General features: G+C 36.9%; 2 protein-coding genes across 2 annotated transcripts in view; one reads left to right on the top strand and one right to left on the bottom strand.

Moving 5' to 3' along the window:
* The window catches only part of nptnb (neuroplastin b), a 26066-nt gene extending 23207 nt beyond the window's left edge, over positions 1-2859 (top strand). The window contains exons 7-9 of the mRNA XM_082542742.1: positions 1407-1428; positions 1537-1610; positions 1703-2859. Coding sequence (XP_082398868.1) covers positions 1407-1428; positions 1537-1597 — 83 coding nt within the window. The 3' untranslated portion in view covers positions 1598-1610; positions 1703-2859. The remainder of the gene's footprint in view (positions 1-1406; positions 1429-1536; positions 1611-1702) is intronic.
* rec114 (REC114 meiotic recombination protein) lies at positions 2267-12809 on the bottom strand. Its single transcript, XM_082542756.1, has 6 exons — positions 12647-12809; positions 8259-8348; positions 5109-5192; positions 4612-4785; positions 3495-3569; positions 2267-3279 (listed from the first exon to the last, which is right to left on the bottom strand). Exons 1-6 carry the CDS (start codon positions 12728-12730, stop codon positions 3115-3117), a joined length of 672 nt encoding a protein of 223 aa, XP_082398882.1. The 5' UTR covers positions 12731-12809; the 3' UTR covers positions 2267-3114.

Genomic DNA, 12809 nt, shown 5'->3' with positions numbered 1-12809 from the left:
GAATTCTGGTCTCTTGATGGCTGAGCTGTTTGAACACTTTTTTCACTACACAGCCAAAGGCTCTGATGCAGGCTGACATTTCTATCCTATGTTTCGAAACCAGCTGCTAAAATTACAGATTATGCTGTGTGATTATTTGCTAAATAACAGCCCACTTTATGTCACGAAACAAATGTTGTGATATGAACCCATATCTATTTTCTTAGGTTTAAAAATGACACTTCAACAGACTTGATGTGTTACCATGATTATTAATCTCACACAGTAAAAATCTGTCATTTGTTATTGCATTTGTGCTTGCAAAGCTGTAATAGTAAACATAGCTTTTGTGGTGTATACATATGAGGTGTTAAAACAGTGTTATATGCTGGCAGTTGTTCCTCCTTTAAGTACTCCCAGAACCATGTTGTTGTCTAACATTAGATCTGCCATAATTTGCTCCATTTTAATGCCATGGAATGTTGCTAATGCTGCTAATCTCAGACTTATAACTGCATGGAAAATCTCTCACTGTGACTGGCTACTTACCTGTTAACACATTTCATCTGAATGCAAAGCACCAACCCCAAGGCTGTGGAACTAACTTTTCACTCAACCCAAATTATTTTTCACAAGTTCCTCTTCTTTTGGTATTTTTTATTGTTACAATGTGGTCTACTTTACTATGTTTTACTGCACTGCCTTAAAATGAATTTTGGCAATTTTGTATGACTGACACAATTATTTTACAAAAATATATACTGCCATAAAATCTATGTTCTACTTCTTGGATTGGATAGACTCTCTATATGCTGACAGACGGGTTAAAGAAGGCGCATGATTTTTCTTTTTGCCAAATCAGCTACACTATCACGCTCATGTACCAGGCCCCTTCAAAATCACTATGAAATCGCTGAGTGTAATTAAAAGATGGCTTTAAGTGAGCCATCTGCAATCCTCCTACACATATGCTCAGCCTGAGATGAACAGGAACCCCATGAGATTCAGATGGCGTGTGAGGTTAAGTTTACAGTGTTGGGTGTTAAAGATGCTCTTTAAGGGGCAATTCCTTGGTTTTAATTCACATTTCAGTTTTGCTACTTCAATTATGTCATTGCTGACCAAGCACACATTAATGTCCAGAAACACTTTTAATGTAAGAAGCTACTTATTGCACAAAGCATATACATGCATATGAAATTCAAGCAGTTAAGCAGGTGATGCCCATATCTAACTTTCAGTGTCTTATCAGTGCATGATTCTGTCATAAAGGCTTTTAGCTGTCTTCCTGCATTTTCTGAACTTTTAACATTTTTTCTTTACTATAGCGATATGAAGAAACATGCCAGTTTTTTTGTTTTTGTTTTGATCTCGCATTTAACTTCTCTGTGCCATTTTTGTCTTCTTCTCTCCTCTACCCCTCAAAGATGATGAACCAGTTGGGCAAATGTAAGTAAACAAGTATCTTTATTGCCACAAATATAATTCATATGGGGATACTGTGATCTGCATGCCCATTACCTTTATGCCACTAAATTGTAAGTGCTTCTTTCCTAGGAAAACAAATTCAACAAACAACCACAAGGACAAAAACATTCGCCAGAGGAATACGAAATAAGCAATTTACTCAAGTAAGACACTGTTGTAGAGGATTGGGGCTAAATATAGAACCCACTGTGAGGATTATCCATAGTCACGCCTTCTCTTGAATTTCTCTCCGCAGATGAGATGGCTAAACTGCATTTTTTTGACTACGTGAAGGTGTCAGAGGTGGATGGAGCTCTGGGCAGTTTTGAAAAAAGCATATCTTGTCTCATTTTATGAGAAACAATATCAGCATAACACTGGCAACAAAAAGAACATAATGGCTGTCTTAAGCATGCCTTATTCAGTCTTAAGTGGAGATTTCAGGATGAAGAATAATGACTAAAACCACCACAGAGGTGTACACATTTTTAATGTGCTGTTGATGTCTCCTTTCTTGATTTTATCATGTCCTCAAATGAGGTGATCCCTTTTGTATTACATATCATGTACAATGCATGCAAGATAATTACAACGCAATAGGATACTCAGAATAGACATTTTCTGTTGTTATCCCTCGTGTGGCTTTTTTGCATCCAAAATTACCTTTTTTATGGAGTCATCCTTGCATATACATATACACACATATATATATATATATATATATATATATATATATATATATATATATATTTTATTCTTGAAAATTTGTACAGCATATCATGGTCATTTAACTATATTTGATTTGTGACAAGATGTCTACTTTTAACAGAACTTTTATTGTGAAGCAAGGGCTTCAATGTCTGAAGCAATGACTTCAATGACTGGCAGTATTTAAATTTAAATGAGAGTGCTTACAGAAAATGACTACTGTGTGTCTAACTATCTTAACAAAAATAATATACGTATTATTTTTATTTCCTTTCCAGAGTAACTTAGGTGTCTTGTATATGTTGAAGTATGAGTGTTCAAATGATAGGAAAGGTGTAAAAAAAAATATTTTTTTTATAATTCCCAATTTCATTAACTGATTTTTATTTTGTTCCTCTCTTTAACTGTATAGCATGGCTATAATCCTATGCAATATGTATTCTTAAATAGATATATGGAGGGCAGTTTGTTTTACTCAGTGAAGCTTTAATATTGTGGGATCACTTGGAAGCTGGCATAGCAAAATTCACTGCTGTAGCTGCATGACTCCTCTTTCAATACAATGTATCCATGTGTGGTGCAGTGGAAATGGACCTGCATTAAGGTGGGAACGAGGGACCAGAGTACATAGCCACGATCAAACATATAAGTGAGACCAATAGTTTTTTTTTCTTCTTTTTTTTAAATAAAAAATGTAAAAATGAATGTTTGTTTTGCAAATTCTTTAATCAACAAATGTAATGATATTCAAAGCATCCTCTTTGGCCCATGTAACATAACAACTAATGTGTAATATAATTTCAAAGAACACTGGCACCAAAGCAACAAAACACTCCTCCACCAACAGGCACTGCCTACACGAACAAGTAAAAGAAAAAGAAAAAAAACCACAAACATGCACACACACACACACACACACGCAAACTTGACCTTTCTGCCTTGAGCTCTTGTTAAGATTCTTTACTCTTCAACCAGTTTCCTCAGCTCCCCTTCCACCTTCTCTACAAATCCATAAAAGGTGGGATCCAGCAGACAAACACGCAGGAAATGCTCTAAGTCACCTTGTCCAAAAGAACTGTGTTGATATACTCGAGGTAGAGTCACAGCAGTGTCTCCCAAGCAGTGCTGTGGGAGGTCCAGAAAATATTTAAGTAAAATTGGAAAAAAAGAACTGATTGCGAACCCTGTGCCAGCCTTTATAATTTAAAAGAAAAGCCACTCAACAATCATTTTGCATTTCCAAATTAAGCCTACTGCAAAATTACAACTAACATGTTGCATAGTTGAAGCTTCATTTTAATAGCAGTTAGCTTTACTGCCTCTTATGTCACAATCAATACCTGGGTAAGACGTTTGATGGACACAGTTCCTCGGACAACCTCAGGTTTAACTCCCACAGCTTTTTCCTGACAAGTCTGCTGGCACATGATGAAACACAAAAGAAGAAAAGAAGATTTGATATGCACAGCTTGACACCAGAGGGTTAAGAGACCAATCAATGGCCTTATTACTAATTGAAAGTTTTCCACCCCTCAAATCCTTTCATCTCAGCTCCTTCATTCTGTCTGTTTTCTAAAGGTCAAATTCAACCCCATAGTGGAGTCCGTTCCTTTCCCAGTCCTTCATGTTAAATGCTCTGAAGACCAGAAGCAGAAGAATTTGGTTTGCAGTTAATCATATGTTATGAACGATTTCAAGTTTAAAAATAAAGAAAGAAAAGATGACTGGCTTACTGCTATGAAGGACAATGAGTATGATTGTTAAAGAAATAGTCTCACCCTTACAATAGTTCAGTATGTTTATAGAGTTTAACTTACAACTGCTGAAAGGTTTTCAGAGCATGTTTTTTGTTTTTGTGTTTTATAAATGCTGGTTTCTTTTCTTAATCAGCAATTTCAATATTAAAGGCATTATCAAGAAGTACTTTTATCAGGGCTTAAGGGTCGTGCATTTCAAACTGTTAAATTCATAAACTATTTAAAATCCTTTCCTGTATTATAATATATGAATCTGTTGCTGTATTCTAAACCTTATCTTTTACTGTTATTGGCTAATGATTGATATATATTTCATAGTCTTTCTCACATACTGTAGTTGCAGTGTGACCTCTAAGAATAAGACAGTATTGTCAATAGCACCATCTAGTGAGTGCAATCTGGGGTTTTTATATAGATGGAGCTGACTACACCCTTGTGACACCACTATTTAAATGCACAGAGTAATGTCTAGGTGACAACTTTAATTATGGCAATTTACATTATGTTGATATACTTTTTAAATTTACACAATAAAGGATGCTCCTTTTCCAGTTCCATAAAAGACTATCCCAGAAAAAAGTAAAGTCACATATTATCTCTATGTTGTGGACATCCTGGTAAAATATTTTAAATGCATGGACATAAACTAGTTCTGTTTTTGATGTTGAAATTGTATTAAATGAAATAGAAGCTGGGCGACCTGTACTGCTGGTGCAGGTACCGCAGCAGGGGGCTGATTAGGCTGTGGTGGGGCGTAATCCTGAGTGGTGACAGGTATGTACTCCATCAGTTTTTCCACAGCACTTGAGCACTCATTTATAGCCTCTGCCATGCTGCATCCATCAAACTGCATCCTTATCATGCGGCTCTCACCCTGCAGAAATCCACAAACTCAGTCTGTATCTGTCAGTCAAAACTGCGCCAAGAAAAACACAATCTGTGGAAAACGAGCTCGGGTATTTAGACACTTAAATGTAATCTTCAAGCAACAAAAGAACAAGGCAGCCGTCACAGGCAAAAAAAAAAACAAGAAACAAAAAAAACACCTAATCATTAAAATCTGTTGCTTTGTAAGTATTCCCCTTCAATTTGTTATGATGTTGTGAATGTAATGGTCTTGAGCTTGTTAGGGGTTTAAGATATTGCCATGGACGTTGAGATAAATTCTGTGGGATTGAAATGCATCTCACCACTCACCTTCACAATAAATCGAATCATCAGATTATCAGATTTCTGGTGTACTTTAATAGAATCTGAGCCACACAGCAAAGGAATTGTATCCTGAGAAAAGATAAGAGAACAAAGCAGAGGCATAAAACAGTTCGATCATTCTGACATGTTAATATATAAAGAAAAATATACACGAATACAATTTGAAATACTCTTATTTTGTAGCCAAATGCTTGAATTATTTAGAAAACCCAAAGTACACAAAAAGAGCATTACAGTTTAATAAACCTGTTAAAAAAAATTGCTACCAAAAACTGTCTGCAGGGGTCTCTATTTGCTCAATAACCCTAAAGCTTCCGCTCTGAGGCTCTTGTTAAGATTTTTCACAAAAGCAGATAAACACGCTATAAGGAAACATTAGCCTGGTATTACTTAAAAACCCTGTAAACATACATTTGCTTTGACTTAAAAAAAAAACAAAACAATGTAGGTTAGTCAATTAAGGTTGACTTAGAACAACTGCACTATATTATGGAGCAAGCGCTCTGTAGTCCTATAATGTCATCATTCTGCATTATGTAAAATCACACATGGCAAGCAATAGGAGAACTATCATCCTCAAATGTCCATGAAAAAGCATCAAGTTTTAAAAAACTGCGCTCTGTTATATTAAAGGAAAACTTGAAGAAACTGAAGAAAATACTTTTTCTTAAAATGATAAAAAGCCTTTAGTTCTTTTTAGAATAGTAGTAATAGTATAGAAACATTATTAAGGTAATTTTGAACTTGCATTTAGAAGCTCAGAGTGATATTTGGCTTCATGCATCCAAAACAAGTCAGTCAAATCCCCTCACATTTGGGCAGAAATGTCAAGCTCTTCAACAGAATATTTCATATGGCCTTCATTGAACCCTTTTGTCTGGAAAACAGAATACTTTCTCAGATCTCAAAAAAATCTGCAGAGGAAATTCCACACATTTTCTCTTATTATTATGCTTAAAGTTTATTTAGAATGACATTTATACTACATCGACTATGTTATGTAAACATTTTCATCCTTGTCCATTTTAACTAAAAAAAATTATCAAAACAAAGTATTATACATATATGGAAATGTATGTAGAAATATGTACATATGCTAACCAACCACTTCATTACAGCTTGCCAGTACTGGAATTGGACCCTTTTTTCATGGCCTATTATATTCATTAAGGTGTAAAAAATGCATATTGGTCCATATTTGGTTGAAAAATCATGGATTTTGTTCCATACTGGCACAATAGCATCACACAGAGTCTGCATATTTGTCAGCTGGACATCCATGATGTTAATCTACTGTTCAACCACATCCCAAAATTCCTCTATTAGATTTAGATCTTGTGATTATGGACTCCATTTGAGTACAGTAAACTCAATGTCATCTTCAAGAAACCAGTTTGAGACTATCTAACCGTTGCAAACATCGTCATGCTGGAAGCAGCCACCAGAGAATATATGTAGGTACACTGTAGGGCTGCCACAAACCATTATTTTGATAGTCGACTAGTCACCGATTATTTTTGCAATTAGTCGACTAATCAGATCATCATCCATTGGAAGTAAAACGTAACGCTTATTGCACCAGCATGCATCTGCTCTTATATAACTACCATTAGCTTACAGCTTTAAGTGTTTAAGGTATGTGCTAACTAAAAATGAAGACAAGATGATAGTTTATTAAATTTTAATGAAATCTGCAGACTGTTTCGGTGGAGTTTAATAAACTCAGCCGTCTGCTCCTTGCTATCTAAAATATAACAGGACACCGGAGTATATTCTCGAGCATCTCACACTTCTGATAATCAGTTGTCTGCTTGACGATTATTAACCTGAGTAGCAAAAGACGGCGGTGGGTTTGAAAACGATTTGCCGGGAATCCAGTGTTCTTACCGGCTCTAGTGAGCCTTGAACCCCGGCTAGCTATCGAGCTGGTGGGTAACAGACGTCTCCGAAAATGTCGGAGCGCTTTTGAAAATATGTGGTGTCTTGATAAATTGAGCAAATATTTGAAGTTTACACAGCTACATTCTCGCCTGAAAATATGTTAAATGTTTATTGACCCAGAAGATAGATCCATGTTTTCATGTTGTTTTATGCCAAATTATGACCCTCCCATCTAAATATTGTGGAAGAATTCAAGAGTCATCAGACTAGGAAACATTTTTTCGATCTTCTAATGTCCAATTTTGGTGAGTTTGTGTGGACTGTAGCCTCAGTTTCCTGTTCTAAGCTGATGGGAGTGGCAACTAGTGTGGTCTTCTGCTGCTGCTATCTACTTCAAGGTTTATGTGTTGTGTATTCAGAGACACTTTGGAGCACACTTTGGTTGGCATTTATGCCCAGAGAACTGCCACTAACTGGATACTTCCTCTTTTCACACCATTTTCTGCAAGCCTTAGAGATGGTCATATTAGAAAATCCTAGCAGCAGTTTCTTAAATACTAAGTCCAACCCATCTAACACCAAAGTAACTTAAATCTGCTTTCTTCCCCATTCTGATGTATGGCTTGAACTTCAGCAGGTTAATAGACCATTAACTATTGATTGACCATCACAGGCCTAAATGTGATGAGTTGCTACCATGCAATTAGCTGATTAGACATTTGTGTTAACAAGTTGAACATGCTTGCATCCTTGCAATAATTTGGGGGTAGGACAAACAACAAATAAATAAGCTGTGATCTAATACAAACAACTATAATTTCAACAACTGTAAGTGTAATCATTTTTTGATTAACATAATTTGATAAAAAGGTACACCACAATAAACATTAGTTGCTAAACGAGAACTAGCATATTTAAACATGCAAACAACACAATAAACAACACAAGCAGATTACATTTTCTCTCATTTAGTATATTTTAATCTGTGATAAGAAATCTTCCAGATAAAACACTATTTGAACACAACCAAAGTCTTAATTCTTTAGGGGAAAAAATTTAAAGGAAGTCAAAATTCAAACCTTTTTTTTTATTAGACATATCTGATTTTTTAATTATTTTATTTCAACCAATTATGAATCACAACCACAAAATATATGGTGTACCGGGATCTAAAAACTAATGTGTAATCTTTGTTGTATGTTGTGTTCACACAGAGAAATCTATGAGAAAAAAACAGTAACCTACTCTACTTACCAAGCTTTCTTGTCCCTGCAAGACCAGCAAGTGTCCAGATTCCACAATTGTGAGGACAATTTCAGGTTTGTTGTCCTTTGCCTCAAGTACCTGATGAAGAGAAAAATATTGAATTAGTCATTGCTTTTCCTAGAAGTAACTAGATATATGCATTTCTAAAGGATGCTTTTTTTAAATCAATAACATTGTTATTTTTTACTGATTAAGATAAATAATGTAGCTTATTAATATAACAATGACAGTAATGTTTTTTTGTTTCTGCTACATTTTAAGTCTTGGTTCAACAGCCCAAAGGTATGTGTACCTGATACAATTTCATGAAAATTAAAAATGTTCTTAAAAGAGATGCACTACCCAATATGGCTCATGAGTATCTGGAATAGCTTATTATTATTATTATAAAGTTAGTCAGATAAACTCTTGTAATTCAATGTTCACAACTTGCCTTTTCACTGAATTTTACAATTTGCAATTGCAATCTTGTGTGATCAATGTAAATGCGACTTAGCTCAGTTTAAATAACATGCTTTGACTCAATGTCTCTGAGCTGCCCTATGATATAGATGTACTTTGGTTTCATTCATTGGTGTCATTAAGAAATACACAGCTCTAGCTTGCCATCTAGAGTCTGGTGCAGTTAATGAAAGAAAACAGCACAAGGAATGGAGTTTTTCAAACATGAAAAAACAAAAACAAATGCAGAAACAGAAACAGAAACAAAAAGATAATTATACAACCAGTAGGTACAACCAGTTAAATACTTTTATACTTTGAATAGAATTATTTTTAAAAATGCAGTAATTATCTAAATAAATAGGCTTTTTCTACCATCAGCTGTTTGTTACTTCATTTTCATGTTTAATACCGAAAGCATAAACAGCCCAAGTACATGCTCTATTTGATTGGGAATCTGGAGAGTCTGGAGTCTGGGTCAATGCCTTGGGCTATTAGTTATGCTCCTTGAGTTCTTCTTCAGCAGTTTTTGGAGTGTGGCAATAGGCACTGCCAGGCTGCAAACAGGAGGGTCTATTGCCAAGAGGGGTTGCTTGGTCTTTCGGTAGGTGGTTCCTGTCAAGTAACATCCATGAATTGCAGCACCCCTTGTTTCCTTGCAGAAACACTGATTTTAATGTTGCGGCTAATATGTCTATATTCCTACAGAGACAACATTAGAGCAAAAAGAAAATTAATGTAAGATATGGTGCAGTTGTAGTGTCTCTGTGCCTCAGCACTGCAAGACGTAACCCAAAGTACCTCCTGCTACTAGATAGCATAATGAAGGTAGTTTTAATGTTGTTTTATGCTGCAACTCATATAAATTAAGGAAAGGAACTTTGAGTTAAGTTATTGTTCTATTTTTAATCTGTTCCCATAGATCTGATTTTATGTCTTGAAGGACATGTGACTAAGTTTTTATACCACACAATTATATGAATATCAAAACTGAATTTAAATTAGGGAAGAACTAAGTAAACCATCAAACAAAGGTGCTCCCAGTCAGCACATATTCCATCTGCTATAAAGTGGAAAGCCAAATACTGTAAATCATTTTTTTCCCTAGTTCAAAAAAGATCTTTGATGGTCGACTATGTAAAATATGTACAGAGCCCTAAATCAAAGCAGTATATAAAAACTTTTCAAAGTTGCTTTTTCAAATATGTAATCTCATTTATATTCATACAAAACAATAAAAATATATTTATCCATAAATTCATGTTAGTATATACAATGCTGTTAAAAAGTATTTTTTCCCACCTCCAGATATTTATTTACTTAGTGTTTGTCACACTGACATGTTTCAGGTATTCAAAGACATTTTAATATTAGAAAAACATAACCAGAGAAAATGCAAGACATACTTTTTAAATAGTAATTTTATAAATCAGGAAAAACCCTCCAATGTCATTTTTTACGCATTTATGCATCTGAATCAAATCTAAATCTGGATTCTGACAAGCCCACTCCAAAGCCATTCAGTGGTAAACTTGCTGGTGTGTTTCGGACCATTGTCCTGCTGCATAACCCAAGTGCCCTTGAGCTTCAGGGCACAAACTGATGGACCGAGGGGTTTCTGGTAGAAAACAGAATTCATGGTTCCATCAACTAGACGAGCCTTTATGGTCTTTATGGTCCGCAGTGATTTTTTTTTCCACCTTGGAAGCTTATCTACGGTAAGTGAAGCCTGCAGTTCTTTAGATGTTCTTATGGGTTCTTTTCTGACCTGGATGAGTCTTCAGTGCACTCTTGGAGTCATTTTGGTAGCCCAACAATTGTGGATAATGACTCTCACTGTGGTTTGCTAGAGTACCACAACCTTAGAAAACACCACCTGGGTCTGGGTGCAGTTCCCCCTCCAGGGGCAAGGGTACCTAGACCCGGTTCGTAGAGTACGCTTGGGGAGTGTGATTGTGTGTACAGTGTCTCTTTATGTCTGTCTCCACGTTGGTTGAGTGTGGAGTAAGTGCATATGAGAGCATGAGGGTGGGAATAGATGTTTGTATCTGTGTGTGCCTGTATGTCTGTGTCTATATGTCAGGTTGGGTATCAGGCGCCACCTCTCTGGGGACATCTCAGGCCCTCCAAGGTTTGGAGGCCTATCTCCCCCCACCACCACTTCCCCTGCCAGTGGCGGACTCCCTCAGACATCGGTGCGTTGGTGGTTCTTTGTGTCTGGGGATGGGCGTCCAGGTACACACCGGCTCACTCCTTGGCGGCCGCTTATCGGGGCCTGGAGCCTGGGGCTCGCTTGGGCCACTTCGGAGGTGGGGTGCCCCCGGCCTCTCGGCCTGGGGCTCGGTCACTCAGGCACAGCTGGCTGCCGGTGGAGCTCATGGGCGCGTCACTGCAACTCCCCCTGGCTTCTGCTCCGCGGCTGCTGAGTGAGCCCTCATCTGGGACTCTCCTCAGCTCTTTCTGGGACAGTGGCGCGGCTGCCCCTCTGTTGGTCTTCCTTGGTCTCTTGTGTTCTGAGGGCCTCTGGATGTCTGGAGTTTTGAGCTCCTCCATACCTGCTTCATGCCCTGGAGGACGGGGCTGTGGCCCCCCACACCCTCTAGCAGATCATTACATGAAGGACCCTTTTAAAAAAACAAGCGCGTCCATGCTCACAGGTGTACACACGGGTGATCACACCCACAAACTACACCCTTTTTGGCTCCTACCTCAAAGCACACTTTTCTGTTGATCTTATGTGCTGCACAATAATGTTTAATATTTAGTATTTACTGTCATATTCCCATATATCATTGTGATGTTGTTTATTCTATTACTCTTGTTCTCTTCTGCTTGTTTTCTTTTTTCTTTCTCAGCAGGTGATTGATATATGCATTTTTTTTCTCTTTTTTTTTCTGCCCGTTCTGTTGGTTTTTGTCTTTTGCCCTTCTCCCCCGTCCCTCTTCTCAGCTGTTTCTCTTTCCCTCTTTCTTTCTCCCCTTCTTTCCCCCAGTCAAGTCTGTCCCGTATTCAGTAAGTGAAAATAAAATAAACAATAAAAGGTGAATCAAATGGACCATTATGGCAAGGCTGGGATGGTCAATTTGGTAAAGTAAATCCGTTGGGCATCTTTCTTTGCCTTTAGACAATAATTCTGATGGCAAAAGAGCCAAACGGGACAGGCAAAAAAGAAAAAAAAAGAAAAAGCTTTTTAATACTTTTCAGACTTATGGATGTCAATGATTTTGTTTCTCATTTACTCTGGAGTATCTTTAGATTGTGGCATGATGTGTGGCTTTTTAAGATCTTTCAGCCTGCTTCACTTTTTCAGACAGGTTCTATTTAAGTCTTTTTTTTTTTATTCAGCAAGTCTGACAGTAATCAGACAGTAATCAGACCTGGCTAGTGAAATTGAATTCAGCATAAAAATTAAATCATTATTTAAAAACTGCATTTCCTATTTACTCTGGTTACCTTTGTCTAATACTAAAGTTTGTCAGACTATCTGAAACATGTCCCGCAAATATTAAAAATTAACAATACCCAAAAAAAAAAAATAAAGAAAGGGGGGGGGGGCTTTTTCACAATTTTGTAGGTATTATACTATAGCTTAACTAAGGCTGGCAGATAACTTAAAATGTTCGTAGTAAATGGTTGTTATTAGAGATAATTAACACCACTCTGGGGTTTCATCAACAGTTATGGTGCTAAGGGAAAGCTACTCTTTATGAGTCACAAAATTAGACACGTTTCCTTAACTAGGAGGTGGGTTCTAAATAAAAATCCTAATGAACAATATATTAAGTACGTTTTTTTATTCGTGTGTGTATTTGGCCAATACGCTGCACTGACTAAAGTTATTGTCAGGCAGAAAGCTAATACAGCTAGGCTAGCTTAGGAAAGTTTGGCTAGCTAGGGCAAGGTTTTTTAGTAATACGTAAATGAAGGTCAGTTACCTTCCACGGTGTTACACCTGTTTCCTTGGAGCCAGGGATGAAACGCCCATAGCGTTTTAACTTCCAAATACGAGTGGAGATCATTTCCAGCAGCGGAGTAGTTTTGTTTTGATATTTTCTGTCAAACCCAACCAGCTATAGCAGAATCCAGTGCCAGCAGAAG

This window comes from Aulonocara stuartgranti (assembly GCF_965226115.1).
Source record: "Aulonocara stuartgranti genome assembly, chromosome: 1".
In the NCBI taxonomy this organism is placed as follows: Eukaryota; Metazoa; Chordata; class Actinopteri; order Cichliformes; family Cichlidae; genus Aulonocara; species Aulonocara stuartgranti.
This window is presented reverse-complemented; position numbering and strand designations above follow the sequence as displayed.

Excerpts from the sequence above, each read along its gene's own strand:
- rec114 (XM_082542756.1), bottom strand. The coding sequence starts at position 12,730 with ATGATCTCCACTCGTATTTGGAAGTTAAAACGCTATGGGCGTTTCATC. Across the intron at positions 4,786-5,108 it reads TGATTCGATTTATTGTGAAG|GGTGAGAGCCGCATGATAAG; the intron begins GTGAGTGGTGAG and ends GGATTTCTGCAG. Across the intron at positions 3,570-4,611 it reads TACCTGCACCAGCAGTACAG|ACTTGTCAGGAAAAAGCTGT; the intron begins GTCGCCCAGCTT and ends ATGTGCCAGCAG.